General features: G+C 35.1%; 1 protein-coding gene across 11 annotated transcripts in view; it reads left to right on the top strand.

Moving 5' to 3' along the window:
* The window catches only part of LOC100913752 (ATP-binding cassette sub-family A member 3), a 243,396-nt gene that overhangs the window by 30,189 nt on the left and 193,550 nt on the right, over positions 1 to 19,657 (top strand). For 10 of the 11 annotated variants that reach the window (XM_031963816.1, XM_031963863.1, XM_031963847.1 and 7 more), the window contains one exon: positions 326 to 488. In XM_031963816.1, the coding sequence (XP_031819676.1) occupies positions 326 to 488 (163 nt within the window). Of the gene's footprint in view, positions 1 to 325; positions 489 to 19,657 lie in introns of those variants that run through there. The other variant, XM_031963879.1, reaches the window with a different exon arrangement.

The raw sequence follows: 19,657 nt of genomic DNA, 5'->3' as shown, positions 1-19,657 counted from the left end.
TCATCCATTTATTCTGTTTGGTTTATGATTGATGGAACCTACAATGTTCAGTGTGTTATCAAAACTACTTTGAGATATTTGTACATTAAGAGAAAACAGTGAAAACAAATGAACACAATCCATGAAAGAGGCCACTAGTAGGATTTGCTGTATGTCTCAAGGAAAAACTACTCTCTATTCTTTGACATTGACAGTTTTTATTTGTCCACTTGTACATTTATTAGGTTCCCTAGGCACTATTTCTTTTATTAGTTCTTAATGTTTTTCCCCCATGAATTTTAATGTCTTATTAGAATTGAGATTTTTTTCTTTTTGTTCTCTGTAGGTTGACTACCACCTGCGCTTTCCTGTATATCAAAAATTTTTTATTCCATCGATGAAAGGAGATTGGGGAGAATTGTTAGATGGATGGAATACACACTTGCTTTTTCCAGTTTATTCAGGTATAGGACCCAGACAAGCTGCTCATGTGGATGGAGGATTGCCTGGTAAGAGACTCTATACTTTTTAAAAAATAACATAATTGGTTATCTCTAGCTTTTCTGTTAGTGCTTATAGTTTCTTTTACTTTATACTTTTTTAAATATTCATATCTTTTTGCCAAAATATGCTAATATTTTAGGAATTGAATAAGGGAATGACATTTATTAATATAGCATTTAAGTATACTTGGTTGTATTTTTGAAAAAGAAATACCTAGTTATAAATTTTGTTTTTAAGCTTACACAAATTTAATTTGGAAACATATTATAGTGATTATTGTGAGAAATGGTGAATTGTATAATATAGTAATGGGGATAAACGATGGAGAGCATATAGGTCACATGGATCACCAGAAAAGCTTCCAAAGGTTCAAGTTGCTCTGTGGCAGCATCTCATTATCTTCCACTGATATGTTAACTTTTACTAGTCAACTGTAAGCTATCATAATTTAAAGGAAAGGCATTAGATAAAATAGCATTGAAGTAAAAGTAAAAATGTAGCATTCACACAACAAATCTGGGGAATGCTTCTTTGCCATATATGATAGGTGAGTAGATTACTTATATGGTCAGGGCACAATTGATGCAAGCAGTTTATATTTATGATACCAGAGGGACATTGAGATGTCCAGTACTTTCTAATGTTATTCCAGTTATCTCTTTGGAACTGGCTTCTGTTGGTTTTTACTTTTTGCTGGACTTGCACGTAGTCATTGTAGTATATTTTGATGAGATACTATTTCCACCAGCTCACCCCACCTCCTGGTGTCTCTGCTGTTCCTCTCAAACTTCTTTTGTCCCTGCTGGGCACATATTCTTTGTTGTGCATTGTTCCTTGCTACCAACTTCTTCAATTAATTTCTTTAGAGCCATCTCCAAGCTGTCTTAGCCTCCAGCCTGCAAAAATATGGTGGAATATCCCTGATAAGGATAGGTTGACAATTCTTTAGGAAACTACAACCACCTAACAAAAGATTTCTCCAAAGTTAAAAGTTAAATGTTGTCTCCCTAATGTAATGTTCTTCTCTAAAATTTAATGTTCTCTGTGAGCAGGTTTCTTGGGGGGCTTCTGGGGGCAGCCTTAGTTTCAGTTCAATAATCACAAGTACAAACAGGTATTAAAGTCCAAATCCTTTATTTTCTCCTTCAAAGTCCTGTCTCTTTCCTGGGGCCCAGTTAGCTTTCTTAGAGGCCTGTCTCTCTCTTTGGTTCTGAGAGCTCCTGCCGCTAGTTCTTTGCCTCTGCCAGCTTCTGCCTCTAGCTTCCTCTGAGTGAGCTTCTAGTGGGCTTCTGTTCTTTGGCCCTAAGAGCTCCTCCTTATATATGCTCTCTTAAAGGTGTGAATCTTGTGGAATTATAGTAAGTACTAAGTACATGTAAATTAGAGAATCATTAACTCATCAATTCCACTGACTTGACACCTTGTAAGAATCCTAACCCCCTAACTCTTATATTTGGTTATTATAGTACTTTGTCCTAGATAGCTGTCTGACTTAGTGTTGGAAATTTCTAAAATCTGTTTTCACTTGTGTAAATGAGTTTGAGCTAAAATAAAAGACAAAGGCAAAGTCATTGTTCTATTCTTCAGATTATGTGTGTACACATGCTGTATATATGTGTATAATTTTCATATAACATAAATATTTTATATTATTTTGTACTCATACATATAAAAATATATGTGTGTATATATATATAAATTGTATGTGTGAGTTAGGAAAGTAGCTCCAGAGGGTTGAATTAATAAGGTAATTTGAAGACAGAGAACACTTATAACTCACGGAATGTAGAGTGTATTTTAATCAAGGGGAGTCACCTACATGAAGATCAAGATGTTGGAAATAGAACATGGAATTTGGAGAATAGGAAGTCAGAAGTTTACCTGGAATTCGGAGTTTATAATGAGGAATGTGAATATGAAATAAATTTGAAAGGGGGGACTAGAACTAAATTGTTAGCTTCAGTGGCTCCCAGTTGGTTCTGGATTAAAATATAAATTTCCACTTTTGTGTTTGGAATTTTTCCTCCCACAGCAGAATATGAGCTCCTTGAAAGAAGTGACTCTCTACCCAGAGAGAGGACTATGGGAACTGAGGGTGGATCACAACATAGCATTTTCCACTCTTTTTGTTGTTGTTTGCTTGAATTTTGTTTTCTTTCCCATTATTTTTTCCTTTTTGATCTGATTTTTCTTGCGCAGCAAGATTATTGTATAAATATGTTTGCATATATTGGATTTAACATATATTTTAACATGTTTAACATATATTGAATTACTTGCCATCTAGTGGGGGAATTGAGGGAAAATTTGAAACACAAGGTTTTGTAAGGGTCAATATTGAAAAATTATCCATGCATATGTTTTGAAAATGAAAATCTTTAATTGAAAAAAAAAAAGAAATAATTCTTTTCCTTCTTGTTTTTGTGTCCGAGGGCCTGGAATGTAGGAAATGCTTGCTTAATGCCAAGCAGTCCTTGAGAATTAGAATATTCTCCTGGAGTTGTTCCTTCTTCCCCTCCAAGCAGGAAATATTATACTGACGCCAATACTGTTACCTTGACCTTTATTACAGTGTCGATGAATTACACATTTTAATTTATTCCTCCTGGTCATCAGTTTTAGGAAATCCAGATTTATTATAAGAGTTTGGAATAGGACATAGAACCCAATGAGTTCCCAGTCCTTCTAAAAGTTTGCCTGTGTAGTAAAGTACAAGCAAAGGAGGAGGAGAAAACAGGAAAAGGCATGACATGGGGAAAAAGGGGGAAGAAGAGCAAGGCCATGGCACAAGTGGAACTTGGGACCTGCCAGACTAGGAAGCCAGGAAGATCTGCTTTATTTGCAAAGGACTTGGCCTGCGCTCATTTTCCCAGCCTGAGACAGACTGGCTAGTACTTGTCTTGCCTTCCAAGGACATATAGGAAATACATTTTGGGTTGCAAATAGCTAATCATGTCACCTGGTGTGGGAGGAAGAGGAGTACAGAAGTTTCATCTTGACGTGTTCTCTAGGTTCAGTGTTTCTAAAAAATATAGAAACTCCCAAAGACAGTTTGGGAGACCCTTAGCAGTCCTTAACATAACTTTCACTATTAAACCAGGAGCTCTTCTGATATTGCTGAGAGATTGCTGTTGACTTGAATCATTCCATCTTCTCCACTCTACAGCTGCTTCTACTTGTTTTCCAGAGGCCATGCAGCTCCAAAAAAGGCTGCACAATTGCATAGACAGACTTCTCCCTAAGGATCCAGGCCTGAATTGGCTCTATTCACTTTGTATGATCTTTTCAGCTTTCTTAAATTCCTAAGGTGTTTAAACTAAAGTGAACTTGAGTTAGTGCCATAGTAGTGGAGAAATTAAGTTTTATATCCTGGCTGGAGATTTTTTTTCTTTTAATAATTAAATTTATGAATATAAAAAAGATAATAATTTTAACATATTAAAAAAAACTAATAATACAAAAGATGTCCTTTTGTTACATTTATTTGTTTTAATCAGCTTGACACAAATTTATATGTCTCCTTTTAAATTTAGTTTATCTTTTTCAGTGAACAAAAAAAATATATTTTTCTTTTTCCCCTCTCTTCCCTCCCAGTTTGCAAAACAAAACAAAACAAAACAAAACTCTTAAAATAATATGCATAATGAAGCAAAACAAATTCTTACATTGTGATCAATGTCCAGAAAGTGTATGTCTTTGCACCCTCTGTTTGTCATCACTTGGTTAGAAGGTAGATAGCATGATTCATTATTGTCTATGGGATGGGTGCCAGACCCCCTTCTCCAAATTAACTAATCAGAGACATCTTCGGGTACAAAGAGAAAGCATTTATTTTGTCCCTTCAGGGAAAGACCCAAGCACACCTGGCAAGCATCTCAGTTCCCAACATGTGCTCATGGACCTGATAATTTGAAGCAGTAAAGCTGGTTAAATAGCAAACAATCCAAGTTTTTTCATTGGATAGACTAAAAGGAAATAACCATTGCTGAATAGTCACCAGTGTTGTCTGCTTCCTATGGGTCACGTCACTTCATATCACTTCCTGTCACTGACCTAGAGTCTTTGCCTTTAGAGACCCCTAGGCCTAGAGATCATGTGACTTTCTGCAACTTGCGCCCAAGACCTGATCTTCTGGCTCTACAGACCTCTGGGAATAGAAATAATGTGACTTAACCCTAGTCTCATAAACTTCTTTGAGAAAGCAATGAAGAGCGGACCCCCGAACTTGGAAAATCCTTGAAAGAGAAAATCTTCAATTCTGCCTCAATAAGAGACTTTGCCCCAAGTCTTTTTTTTCTTAAATGAATTTAAGTTTCAACTGCTTGAGGGGGGAATGATGCAGGTGTGGTCCCTTTAAGAATTGATTTATTTCTGATTCCCAACCCCTCCTAGTTGATGCATTATCAATCCAGGACCTTTTGATTCACAAATCCTGGTCCCTTTGAATTCCAGTAGAAGATCCAGGCCTGTCCCAGCCCCACCCAGATCTGAGCCAATTTGGGACTCCACCCACAGACCCCTCCAGCTAAATCTCTCCTTATAAAAGAATTAAGCCAGAGCCATCTCTTGGCAGAGGTTCCAAACATACCAGCCTTATACCTGGCATACCAGGACGCTCTGTCCACTGGAACCCTGTTTCCGGTGTCCTTTTATCTTTACCCTCACCTATTTCCTAACTATACTTTAACCTTACTTTCAAACCCCATAATAAACCTCTTTTATCAATCTAGCTTTTTGGGCCAATAAATTCCTTTATTGGGGACTCTCGAGCCACTTCTAGACCTCATTTAACTCCGTATCCTTACGCCAAATCCAAGGGGGTTGCAGGGGAGCTCTGTTTGACTCCCCGTACCCCTAACCTGCCACTAGACCTCAATTAAATCCTAATTTCATTTAGGTACCCTATATCTAGACCTCATCAACTTCACCTATCTCAATTGCACTGATATAATAATTATAAAATGGTTCAATTTTACAGTGTTGATGTTATAGTATAAATTGTTCTCTTAATTCTGTTCACCTTACCTTCCTATCAATTCATTCAAGTCTTTCTATGTTTTTCTACAATCCCATTAATCATTTATTTGGACAGTATAGTATTCTTTTGCATACATATGCCATAATTTAACATTTCCTTAGTTGATTAGCAGCCCCCTTAGCTTCCAGTTATTTGCTATCATAAAAAAAAACTGCTATAAATATTTTTATACACATTTCCTTTTTCACATTCTTTGATCTCTTTGAACTAGTAGTTGTGTTACTGTGGGTCACAGGGTGTGTACAATTTGGTGACTTGTTGGGTGTAGTTCCGAATTGCTCTTGAGAAGGCATAGGCCAATACAAAATTCCACCTACATTGAGTTAATTTTGCCTATTTTCCCATAGCCCCTCTAGTATTTCTCATTTTCCATCTTCTGATTAGCTCTGCTATTCTGATAGAGGTGTGGTAAGAACTCACAATTGCTTTAATTTACATTTCTTTATTAGTAATTTGGAATGTTTCTTTTTCCTCTTGACTAGTGATAATTTGAATTTCTTCCTTAGAAACTTCCTGTTCATATATTCTTTGTCCAATTGTCAGGGAGAGTTCACAGGATTTTGAAACATTCTTTAGTTTTTCATCATAAAATCATGGTTACCATATAGCATGTTAAGTGTGCTGTTATGAGTTTGTTAATCTATTCTTTCTAGCCTTGATTAGTTTTCTCTCTCTCTCTTTTAAAAAAATTATTTGGATCTAATTTTATCTGTGTGAAAAGTGTTTTGCAATTGTGTTCGTATAGTTCCTGAGTTTGTCTTAGTAGATAGACTCCCAAAGTATTTTATATTGTCTGCAGTTATTTTGAATAGAATTTCTCTTTCTATTTGCTGCTGCTGGACTTTGTTGGTCATATATAGATATACTGGTGATCTGGGTTTATTTTAAATCCTGCAAGTTTGCTAAAGTTGTTAAATTATTTCAACTAGTTTTTAGTTGCTTCTCTGGGATTCTCCACATATATCAGCATATCATCTGCAAAAAAAGATAGTTTTGTTTTCTCATCTCCTTTTCTAGTTCCTTCAATTTCTTTTTTCCCTCTTATTATTAAATAGCTAGCATTTCTATTATAATATTGAACAATTGTGGTGATAATGTATATCCTTGCTCACATCTGATGTTATTTGAAAGGCTTCTATGTTGTCTTCATAATAACTGCTATTAGTGAAGGAAAGCTTCCTTCTTATGCTCTCTAGTGTTTTTAATAAGAAAGGGTGTTGTACTTTGTCAAAAACTTGTTTTTTCATCTGTTGAGATAATTTTATGATTTCTGGTAGTTTTGTTATTGAGCATTTCTTCCCAAGTGGGTAGCTTGGTGAAGACCAAAAATAAGTTTCCACTGATTTGCCTCCAGGATTAAAAGTTTGAGGGGGTGTTTGAAACCAGCCAGAAGGAGAAAGAATATATTCCCTTTCTTCTGCAAGGATTTGCTCCTATGAGCTATATGAAGGGGTGTGAGAATCAGGGACCTGGGGGATTAAAGAAGACATAGTCAAAGGTAAGTGGGCAGCAACTCGAGCAGCTGAATCTACAAACCTATTCCCCTTGACCTGAAGTGAATCTCCCTTCTGGTGAAATGTGACTGAAACCTCTCTGGGTCTGTGGACAGCCTGTAGTAGCTGTAGAATTTCTCCTGCATGTTTGATGGGACAATTCTTTGTTTTCAATAGATCCCTCTCTCTCCATCTAGCTCTGTAAGCATGCAAAATAGGAAAAGCATATTTGGAGTCAGTATAGATGTTCACTCTCACTCCTTTCCCCAGTTCCAAAGCTATGCTTAGGCCAATGAGTTCAGCCTTCTGGGCAGAAGTCCCAGGAAGCAGTGGCTTAGCTTCTAGGGTGCCATTGAGAGTTACCACAGAATATCCTGCCTTTTTTCCCCTATTTTCAAGAAGCTCAACCCATCTGTAAATCATTCACCCTCTGTGTTGTCAAGAGGAATGTCTCTTGTCGAGTCAACTAGAGTAGACAGCATCTAAAGCTTCCTTACAATTATGAATGATGTCCCTTCACCAGGTGGTGTCAGGGAGCAGGATGGCAGGATTAAGAGTATGGCATGCCTAGAGAATCAGGTCAGGGGTGTTCAGCAGGAGAGTCTGATATCTATTAAGCCCCCCCACCAGCAAGCCACTGATGCCCTTTGGTTTCTAAAATGCTCTGAATCTGGTATGGGGTTAAAACCTCTAATGGCTAAGATGACAGGAAAAAATAATGATGATTGTTGGAGGGGATGCGGGAAAACCGGGACATTGATGCATTGTTGGTGGAGTTGTGAACGAATCCAACCATTTTTGGAGAGTAGTTTGGAACTATGCTCAAAAAGTTATCAAACTGTGCATACAGCACAGCAGTGTTACTACTGGGATTATATCCCAAAGAGATTATAAAGAAGGGAAAGGGACCTGTATGTGCACGAATGTTTGTGGCAGCCCTTTTTGTAGTAGCTAGAAACTGGAAACTGAATGGATGTCCATCAGTTGGAGAATGGCTGAATAAATTGTGGTATATGAATATTATGGAATATTACTGTTCTGTAAGAAATGATCAACAGGATGATTTCAGAAAGGCCTGGAGAGACTTACACTAACTGATGCTGAATGAAATGAGCAGGACCAGGAGATCATTATATACTTCAACAACAATACTTATATGATGACCAGTTCTGATGGACCTGGCCATCCTCAGCAACGAGATCAACCAAATCATTTCCAATGGAGCAGTAATGAACTGAACCAGCTATGCCCAGAAAAAGAACTCTGGGAGATGACTAAAAACCATTACATTGAATTCCCAATCCCTATATTTATGCCCACCTGCATTTTTTATTTCCTTCACAAGCTAATTGTACAATATTTCAGAGTGTGATTCTTTTTGTACAGCAAAATAACGTTTTGGTCATGTATACTTATTGTGTATCTAATTTATATTTTAATGTACTTAACATCTACTGGTCATCCTGCCATCTGGGGGAGGGGGGTGGGGGGTAAGAGGTGAAAAATTGGAACAAGAGGTTTGGCAATTGTTAATGCTGTAAAGTTACCCATGCATATATCCTGTAAATAAAAGGCTATTAAATTAAAAAAAAAAAAAAAAAACAACACCTCTAATGGCTGTCCTAGGGTGAGTTCTGAGGCTTCTTTAATTAGAAGGTCCATAGCAGCCACTGCTCTGAGGCAGGAGGGCCATTCTAGGGAAACTGAGTCCAGTTTCTTTAAGAAGAAGATAGCTGATCTGGGGTCAGGTCCCAGAGCCCGAGTTAAGACCCCCAGGGCTTGGCCCCATCTTTCATCCACATACAGAGTGAATGGTTTTTTTAATTGGGTAGAGGCAGGGCAGGGGCAGAGGTCAATTTGGCTTTCAGTCTTAAAATCCTTGGCCTGATTGGGGCTCCGTCAAGAGAAAGGTTCTAAGGGCCTTGAATAGACTCATAGAGGGGCTGGGCAATAATACCAAAATTATGAATCCAAATTCTGCAGAAACCAGCCATGCCCAGGAAAGTGTGTAGCTATTTCTTTGAAGCAGGGTCTGGAAGGGATAAAATGGTCTGTTTTCTCACCTCAGTCAGAGAGCTAAAGGTGAGGTTAAGGTTGTGGCCCAAATATTTGACAGACCTGGCGGGCAATGTGGGCTTTGGGTATGGAGACATTATAGCCCCTTAAAGTCAGGAAATTAAGGGTTTTCATGGCTGCATTTAGGGAAGAGTCTCCAGTGGGGTTGGATCAAAATGTCCTCCAATTACTCTTAAATCTTTAGCCAGTTCCTGTCCCAATATGTGTAGGCTACCTCGGAAGCCCTGGGGCAAGACTGTCCATGTTAATTGATGGGATGTTTCCCTGGTTTCACCCATTCAAAAGCAAAAAGAAATCGTGAGTCTTTATGCAAGGGTTTACAGAAGAAGGCATCTTTAAGATCTGGAGTGGAAAACTACTTTGTATCTCCTAGCATCTGGGTAAGGATAGTATAGGGATTAGGCACAATGGGAATCAGAATAACTGCCTCATTAACTGCCCTGAGGTCCTGTACCATACATAGTAAATTCCCCATTTGGTTTTCTAACTGGGACAATTGGAGTATTGCAGGGAGACTACCAGGCAACTAAAAGCTTGTGCTTAAGAAATTTCTCAATCAGGGGTTGCAATCCCTCCCTAGCTTCTGCCTTTATTGGCATTCATGGAGGAATACACTGGAATCCCACAGCCTGATTAAGGCTGGGGTGGCATGAGTGGCTTGCCCAGGGATTCCTTGGTCCCAGGCAGAGGAATCTATTTTCTCCCAGATTTCAGAGGGAATATGGGAGGGCTTTGAAAGAAGCACAAAAAGGTCACCTGGAAGTCTGAGAAGAGAAATAAATTTCTTAGTTTTGAGATCTTTCAGGCCAAATTTTTCTCTTTTTTAAGAGATTGTCTAAGAGAGAATCCTTAGGGATAGAGTCAGAAGTGGATTGTCCCATTTTTGCCACAAACCTTAGATTTTCTGAATTCTATAACACCCCAATCTCTCAGGCATTCCAGAGAGGACCACAGGTAACATAAGTCTCCTGTTTAAGGATATTTCTGCTAAAAAATGCAAGAACTCCGAGTTTAGCCATCCCTTGTCAAGGAAGTCTGCTGAGTGTGGAATTCCCAACAGCCTCAAATCTTCCCATGTATTTGGGTTCTCTCAGCTATAGAATAAAATTTCAGGGATCCTCATAATGGATCATTAAATGTTGAGGGGATGAGATATCCTAACAGCAATAAGGGTCCTCAGACCAACGTCCCAGGTTTTGCGAAAGAATTTGCAGTCCTAATCTCCAAGTGAGGTTTGGCAAAAAATAGGTTCATTTTCATTGAGCAAGTCTTTATCTCACTAGGCCCCTTCCTGATTAGGAAGACAGCAAAGATTGGGTTACAGAGTTTTGCTTTCTATGGTTTAGGACTAGGGATTGATTTGAGGGGCTAATTTCCAAATCAATAAGGATGGTGATGTTTCCCAGGCCAGATCAATTGGAGGTTGGAGTTTCCCGTGGGAACCAGGTAGGAGAGGAGGGGTCTTTTAGGAATTTTCCCAGAGGCAGGAAATATGATGCTGGAGAAACTGAGGCAAGACAGAGATTGGGTTTTTAATATTTTAATAGTGGAGAATTTAGATTAGCTGCAGCCAGCCCGCTAAATGGGACTTTTGTCTCAAAGCATCCAGCATCCAGCACCCAGAAATAATTCCAGAGACTTTTATAAGGCTCCAGCTATCAGGGAAACAAAGGCAAGGGGTGGGCAGAACACTGGTTGAGGGGAAATTCCAGGAAAGGATGATAACTTTTTAATTCTGACAGGTTGGGGGTCAAGAAAGTGGGTGAGCAGGAGACAGGAATCTGGGGCAAAAGATAGTGAGTATTACCTAGGCATTTGAGATAAGCCATCTGGAGTTTTATGACTCAGTGGAATGTGAGAGTGGCCAGAGCTTTGAGGCCCCAATTCTCTCAGTCCTAATGGGGCAAAGAAGGAGGGGGAGGGGTGGCCATGACAATTCCACTCAGGGCCTAATAATTCAGGGAAACTGAGGCAGAACAATTCAGGGAAACTGAGGCAGGAAAACTGAGATATTACAATTCAAGGAAACTACTTTTTGCCAAAGGGAATGGCCATTGTGTATTCCTCACATGTGGGGATTCAACATTTTGATTTCTTTTGTCATCTGGTGCCTACATCAGCCACATCATCAGGATATTTTTAGATTCTCTGTTATCCACTTTGTCAGCTATCCCCTTACAGTTTTATGTTACCTGAAAACTTGATTACATACCACCTTACAGCTCTACTTTTGGGTCATTTCCTTCATGACCTTGTCAACTGCCCTCCTGTCTTCAAAAACTTCAGCCTTGAGGACCCATTTTCTTGATCAGTGATTGTCTCTTTGGACCACTATTTTTGGAAAAGGCCCAGCAATGTTTCATTATTCTCTGATGACTCTCTAGACTGTGTCCTTCATAAATACTACCTTGCCCTCTTGTGGGTATTCTTTTCTTGTTCTAGAGCCATGAACCATGATTAGATCAATGGTTCCTGGATGTGGTTATACCAATCTCCTATGGCTCCACTTACTGTCCTTGTAACTTTCTAGGTTAATATGTCCTTCCCAGTCCACTACCCCATGAATCTTTTGCATTAGAATATAAGGATTTTTAGGACCTTCTTCAGGAAATTTTGTTATTTTTAGTTGGCAATATCTGATTACATGGAGAGGAAGCCTTCAAACCATAGCTGGTTAGAATAGGCTATTAAAATGCTACAGATGAGGCAGTTAATCTGATTTTTTTAAAAAAAATATAGATGCTTAACAAATAACCTCTGGAGTTCTGATGTTGCTTTAATATGCTTTTTAACATATATATATATATATATATATATATATATGCACATATATTTAAAATTTTTAGTTATGCCAAAGGTAGAATGACTTCTTTTACTCTCTCCATAAAGACTGGTACAATGATATGATGTTTCTCCTCTTCCAGTGGGAACCTAAAAAAGCAGGCAGGAGACTTGGCAAGATGGAATGGTATTCTCTCCCCTTACAACAAACACAGAACACTGGAATAATAGAATGACATCTTTTCCCCTTACTTCAAAGACAGAAGACTGATTCACAGTGGAATTATATTCCCCCTCTTCTCATGGGAGGCAAGAGATGTTTACATGATGGCATGGTTTCTCTTCTTTTGGAATCATGATTGATTATTGCATTGATCAGAATTGTTAAGTCTTTCAAACTTATTTTTCTTTACCATATTGTTGCCATTGCATAAATTGTGCTCTTTGTTCTGCTCCCTTTATTCTGTGTCCATTCATACAAATCTTCCCTGGTTTTTCTGAAATTTTCCTCTATCTTTTCTTACAACATAATAGTTAGTTGTTTATATTTATGTAAACCATATTTTTTCTGTGGTTTCCCAACTGATGGGCATCCCCTTGTTTTCCAGTTATCTGCTACCCTTTAAAATAACTTTTATAAATATTTTTATCATATGGGTCCCTCTTTCTGTGAGCTCTTTGGAATATAAATGTAGTAGTGGTAATGCAGCTTAGTTACAAGGTATGCAGTTTAATAACTTTTGGGGCTGAATTCTAAATTGTTTTCCAGAATGACTAATCTAATTCATAGCTCTACTAACAAGGTGATTGCAGTACCTGATTTTTCATAATCACTCCAACAATTGTCATTTCCTAATTTTGTCAGCTTTGCCAATCTGATAAGTATAAGATTATATCTCACATTCATTATTTTTTAACATTTTTTCATATAGCAATTAATGATTTGGATTTCTTTGAATGGAAACTCCCTATTCATACCCTTCAACTGTTTATCACTTGGAAAATGACTGTTATTATTAAAATTTTGATTAGCTATAAATACATTATATTTTGTTAGTTATATTATTAGTATACATTATAGTTAACATGTTATATACTATAATACTATAATCTATATGATAATAGACAACATAATAAATAATATAATATTGTGATATATGATATATAGTATATAATATTAATAATGGTATATGTTATAACTAATATATTGTAATATGAATTATAAATTTAGATTAGTTTTACTGTTGTTATACATTTATATTGTCTTGAAAATGGTTTTTTCAGAGAAACTTGCTACAAAGGTTTTTTTCTAGTTAACCTGCTTTCTTTTAAATATTGCTTATATTAGCTTTGTGCAAAATTTAATTTTATTTATAATCTCAATTGTCCCCTGTGACTCTATCCACTCTTTGGCCATGAACATTTATCTTCCATTCCCATGATTTGAAAGGTATTTTCTTTCTTGACCATCAAATTTGTTTATGATGTTTATTTTTATGTTAGATCCTGCTCTATACCTGGTTTCTGCTAGATATTTTTCAAGTATTCCCAAATATTTTTGAGATCCCAATCAAATAGGTGGGATCTTTTGGTTTATCAAACCCTAGGCTACAGTACTTATTTGTTACTTTTCATTATCTACCCAATCTATTATTATTATAAAGCAACATTTATATAATTTTATTTGTAATGCATTGAACAAGGAAATTAATTTTGATTTTTATTGTATTAGCTTAGTCTGACCATGAACAATTAATTTATCTCTGCTTCTTTACATCTATATTTGCATAAAGAATGTTTGCACTGTTCTTGTGTGCCATGGCAGGTAGTGCTAAGTATGTTCTGTGTTTATTTCTAATAGAATTTCTCTTTCTCTTTTTCTTGCTGGATTTTTTTTTTATTAACATATAGAAGTACTGATGATTTTTGTGGATTCATTTTACATCCTGCAACTTTGTTGAAGTTATTGTTTCAAATACTTTTTAATTTAACTCTTTTGGATTCTCTAAGTCAATAATAATATCTGTAAAAAAGTGATATTTTGTTTCTATTTTGCTTATGCTTATTCCGTCAATTTCTTTTTATTGACATATTGTTAGAGTTAACATTTCTAGCATGATAGTAAAAATAATGGTGATAATGGACATTCTTCTTTTACAACCTGATCTTATTGAAAAGGCTTGTATAGTTTATTATATTCATTAAAGATAACACTAGCTCTTTGTAATTAATGAAAGATCTGTTTATTCCCAGTTTCCTAGTATTTTTAACAGTATACCTTATCCAAAACTTTTTCTATATCTGTTGTAGAATCATGTTTTTTGTTTTTGTTATTAATGTAATTTATTTATGATGAAAGTTTTCTTAATATTGAACTGGCATTGCTTTTGTGCTATAAATCTTTTCTGGTTATAATTATAGACTAAATTTTGTGATATATTAGTCTTCTTGCTAATATTTTGCTTGCCACTATAATAATAATATCATTATTAATTGAAATATTGGTTTATAATTTTCTTTGTTTTGGTATCAAGACCATATTTAAATCCTAGAAGGAATTTGACAGAATCATATCTTTTCATATTTTTTCAGATATGAAAATACAATATTGTATTTACAATATTGGAATTATTTTTAAATGTTTGATAAAATACCTTTGTAAATCAATTGTTCCTATTTATAAAAATTTGGGATTTCACTTGAAGCTTATTTAGTTTCTTTTTCTGAGATTGGATTGTTTAAACCCTCTTGGTTCTTGTTCCCTTAATCTGAGCAGTAAATATTTTTGTAAATATCCATCCATTTCATTTGTGTTATGAGTTTTATTGGCATATAAAAGAACAAAATACTTTGTAATAATTTCCCTTATTTGTTCATTTATTGTGAATTCACCTTTTTCATTTTTTGATACCTGACTATTCTATTTTTCAGAAACTAAATTAACAATTTATTATAATTATAATTATTGGTTTATATTTAGTTTATAAAAGCCAGTAATTAGTTTTCTTGATTAATTTAATGGTTTTTTCTTTAATTTTTGTTAAACAATTGAATTTTAGAATTATTATTTTTTGTTTAATTGAAGTTTTACATAATAAAACATGGGGTATGTTTGTTTTGTAGGGTTTTTTTATTTGCATAACTAATTTGTTGATCTGTTCTTTCTCTCTTTTACTAATGAATAAGGTTAAACATATATATTTTCCTCTAAGAACTACTTTGGTTTCAGTCAGACATTTTGGTATGTTGTCTCATCATTATATTTAATTCAATTTATATTTTGTTGCTGTACTTGCAAAACACACCAAAATATTTGGGATGCAAGCATCCATTTTTTATGATAAACTTAATTAATCAACCAATATATATTGAGTATTAATTATCAATACTTATTAAGCACCTGCTTTATGTGCCCAACATGCTAGTCATTGGGGATAAAAAAAAAGAGAGAGAGAGAGAGAGAAAAGACAGTCTCTGCTCCCAAGGAGTTTACAACCTAATCAGAGAGATGACATGCAAACAATTATATACCAAACAAGCTGGATACAATATAAAGAGGAAATAATTAACTGAGAAGGTATTAGAAGTAAAAGGTGTTTGGGGAAGACTTCCTGTTTTCATCACACACAGCATTTCCTACAGTGAAGTAACCCATCATTACATTCATCTGTAACAATTGTTTAGCCATTCCCAATTGATGAGCATCTACTTTATTTCCAATTCCTTGATATCACAAAAAGTACTGTTATAAATATTTTCAAGGATCTGGAGATTTTCTTAAACTTGATTTTCTTGGACTATAATCCCTGTAATGGAACCTCTGGCAAAAAAAGGGGTGTAGATATTTTAGTTATTTCATTTGCATCCAAATTGCTTTCCAAACTGGTTGTATGATTCCACAATTCCTTCAGCAATGACTATTGCAGTTTTTTGTAATTTTTGCCAATTTGCAGGCAATCTCAGGGTTGTTTTAACTTGCACTTCTCTTCTTATTAGTGTTTGTGAATATGAGTTCTTCTGAAAGCTATATATATTTTTTGACTCTTATCTATTAGGAAATGGATATTATATGCATACATGTGTAAGTATCTATATACATACATATTGTGGGGAGTAAAATTATCCCACCTGTAATAAAAGAAATTCAGGCAGAGCACTGAGCCAATGGTATTTTATTAAAGGGGTCATGTACTCTAATGAAGTGGACCTCACATCTTTCTCATAATCTGAGATGCCTCCTCTTTCCAAGACTTAGGAAAGCCAGTCATTCCAGAATAGCTATATTAAATACAGAATAATTCCATTGGTTGACATGTGATACAGAAGCTAAAATAAGCAAAATAATATATGAGCAGGGTCTCAAGTTGGGTAAAGTAAGGAATATCTCTGTCCAAAATGGATAAGCTCCTTACTATGGGCAGGAGGAAATGATACAAGCGATCACAATCAGTGAATTATGTGATCATAAGATGTCTACTCCTGGACAAAAGATTGGTTCGAAGGTCCAAAAGTATTTTGAGGGACCTTCCATGTCATTGTCACCTCTGTCATGCTGGACTTGGTCACAATGATAAGACAAAAGAAGGATGGAGGAAATTTAGTTAACCTTCTATAGTTAAGCAAGTGAACTTAAAACCTGCAGCTCACAGCTCTGGGGCCTTATATAGAAAACTTTGATATAACTCTATCCAATTAACTAATATTTATTGGAATAGAGTAGGAGTCCAAATAAACCATCTCTCAGAATGCATATGCATACATAAACACACACATATATGTACATCTGTGTGTGTATGTGTAGTTTATGTATCTTAGCTATTAAATTCAGTATCAAAATTTTGATGCGTATATTTTTTCCATTTAATTACTTCTAGTCCTAGTTGCATTAATTTTATCTTTTTAGAAGTTTTTCCATTTCAAATGATCAAACTTATCTATTTTATCTTTTGAAATTGTAACTCTTATTTGATTGAGTACATCTTCTAGATGAAGAAATTGAAACTATTTGTAGTCATATGAAAAAATGTTGCAAAACACTATTGATCAGAGAAATGCAAATTAAGAACTCTGAGATACCACTACATATCTCTCAGATAGGCTAGGATGACAAGAAAAGATAATGACAAATGTTGGAGGGGATGTGAGAAAACTGGGACACTGATGCATTGTTGGTGGAATTGTGAAATGATCCATTCTGGAGAGCAATTTGGAACTATGCTCAAAGAGTTATCAAAAAACTATGCATACATACCCTTGAACCCAGCAGTGTTACTGCTGGGTTTATATCCTAAAGAGATTTTAAAGAAGGGAAAGGGACCTGTATGTGCAAAAATGTTTGTGGCAGCCCTTTGTGTAGTGGCAAGAAACTGGAAACTGAGTGGGTGCCCATCAGTTGGAGAATGGCTGAATAAATGGTGGTATATGAATGCTATGGAATATTATTATTCTATAAGAAATGACCAGAAGGATGATTTCAGAGAGGCCTGGAGAGACTTAAGTGAACTGATGCTGAATGAAATGAGCAAATTCAGGAGATCATTATACACAGCAACAAGAAGACTATATGAAGATTAATTCTGATGGATGTGGCTCTCTTTAACATTGAGAGGATCCAAATCAGTTTCACTTGTGCAGTAATGAAGAGAGACATATACACCCAGAGAGAGAACCATGGGAACAGAGTGTGGAACACAACATAATATTCTCATTCTTTTGTTGTTGTTCGCTTGCATTTTGTTTTCTTACTCATTTACTTTCTTTTTTTGATCTGATTTCTCGTATGCAGCCAGAGAATTATATAATTATGTTTATACATATTGGATTTAACATATATTTCTACCATATTTAACATATATTGGATTGCTTGCTATCTAGGGGAGGGGATGGGGAAAAGAGGACAAAATCTGAAACACAAGGCTATGTCCAAGGGTCACTGTTGAAAAATTATCTGTGCATATGTTTTGAAAATAAAAAGCTTTAAATATTAAAAAAGAGAGAGAGTGAGAGAAGGGAGGACGGGTGATAGGAAATAAGGTAATTATATTCATTGAAAAAAGATTCTAGTGTATTCTCTTTGTGTATAACTGTTTTTTGGTTTTAGATATGTTTTTTAATTTAAAAAGGTTTGTTTATGCCTATGCTTTGTTATATTTTTAGTAAAAAAAAGAATGTTGTACTCTCTCAGATTTTTCCTTCATCTATGGAGATGGTCATTTGGTTTCAAATGATTTTGGTTTTTAATATGACCAATTACATTGCTTGTTTGTCTTTAACACTGAACCATCCTTTTATCCCTGGTATAAGCCTTAAATGGTTATAATGAATGATTTCTTGGATAAATTGTTGTAATCTATTTGATAAGATTTTGTTTAAAATTTTTAAATTGACATTCATTAGTAGTATTGGCCTTAGTTTTCTTTCTGTGTTTTGTCTTTCCTTGATTTAGGTGTTAAGACATATTTATTTCATAAAAAGTGATTCTGGTAGAGTGCTTTCTTTCTCAATTTTTGAGAATAATTTGTGAAGTATAGGTAGTAACTGTTCTTTAAAATTTTGATAGAATTCTCTTTTGAATCTATCAGGAGCAAAAGTTTTTTATGCTTTCTTCAGTAGTTCCTTTACAGCTCAATCTGTTATCTCTTTTAAAAGACTGGATTATTTAAGATTTCTATCCAGTCTTTAACTAGTACGAGCATTTTATGTTTTCTAAGATATTCCTCCTGCATTTCTGTACAAGATATTTAAAAATTAAATAATCTCTCCAGTTAAGGTTTTTATTTCTAAAAATATTTTCATGTTTCCTCTTTATTATTGAAAGTGCATGTTTTTTATGTATAGTTAAACTCAGATTTGTAGAGTAGGAAACCATGGACTTCATCCTGTGTTCCATTGCTTTTTGGAACATAATATTCTCTTCCTTCTTATATTCTTGTGGGTGCACAATAGTTTTACATTATTTGAATTTCCTTTCCTTTATATTTGGAAATATTTCTCTTGTAAACATATTGTTTCTAAATTAAATTTTAAAATTTAATCACTATGAATGTTGGAGTTTACAGCCTTGAGTTTGTTTTTTTTGTTTTTGTCTCCTGATGGTGATTTGCAAGTTCTTTCAACTGATATTTCATTTTCTGTATTCAGAGAAGTTCTGAGTAGTTCTTTTTATTATTTCCTTCATTATGGTGGTAAAGTTATTTATCCTGCCATGTTTTTCTGAGAGATTTATGATCCTCAGCTTTTCTCGGTGCATCCTTCCAGTAATATAGGAGGTAGGAGATGGATGGTGAGTCAACTCTTGGTCAATTGATGCTTTTTAACCTTCTTTTGGATTTTGTGTTCTAGACCATGAAGGACAGCTTAAAGATATCTTTTAATGCATTCTGTTTTGGAGAGTTTGAGAGGTTGACATTGAAAAAAATGTCTAGCCCTTTATCTTCTTATTTACTTGATCTGAAGCATTTTGAATTAATAGTCCTTTATTTAATAAAATTTCATTACATGATGTTCTCTAAAAGCTATGTTTAGTTTTTTCAACATTTTGTTTGTGAGGTTTTTATGTCCTAATAATTTTTGCTAAGATACCATTAACTGGTGAAAAAAGATTTATATTTCATTCTATTTCCTTTAAATAACTGTCAGAGATCTAACTTTTCTAAAATTCCCTTCAGGGCCTTATCTTCTTGTTTCTTTTTTGTAATTGTCTGCAAGGAGTAAATTGATTTCCCTCTTCTGTCATATTTTACTCTCTCCTTCTCCCTGTAAGTATGGAGATCCTTTATGTATGTGG

The sequence above is a fragment of the Sarcophilus harrisii genome, chromosome 1, assembly GCF_902635505.1.
Source record: "Sarcophilus harrisii chromosome 1, mSarHar1.11, whole genome shotgun sequence".
NCBI classification, from domain to species: Eukaryota; Metazoa; Chordata; class Mammalia; order Dasyuromorphia; family Dasyuridae; genus Sarcophilus; species Sarcophilus harrisii.
This window is presented reverse-complemented; position numbering and strand designations above follow the sequence as displayed.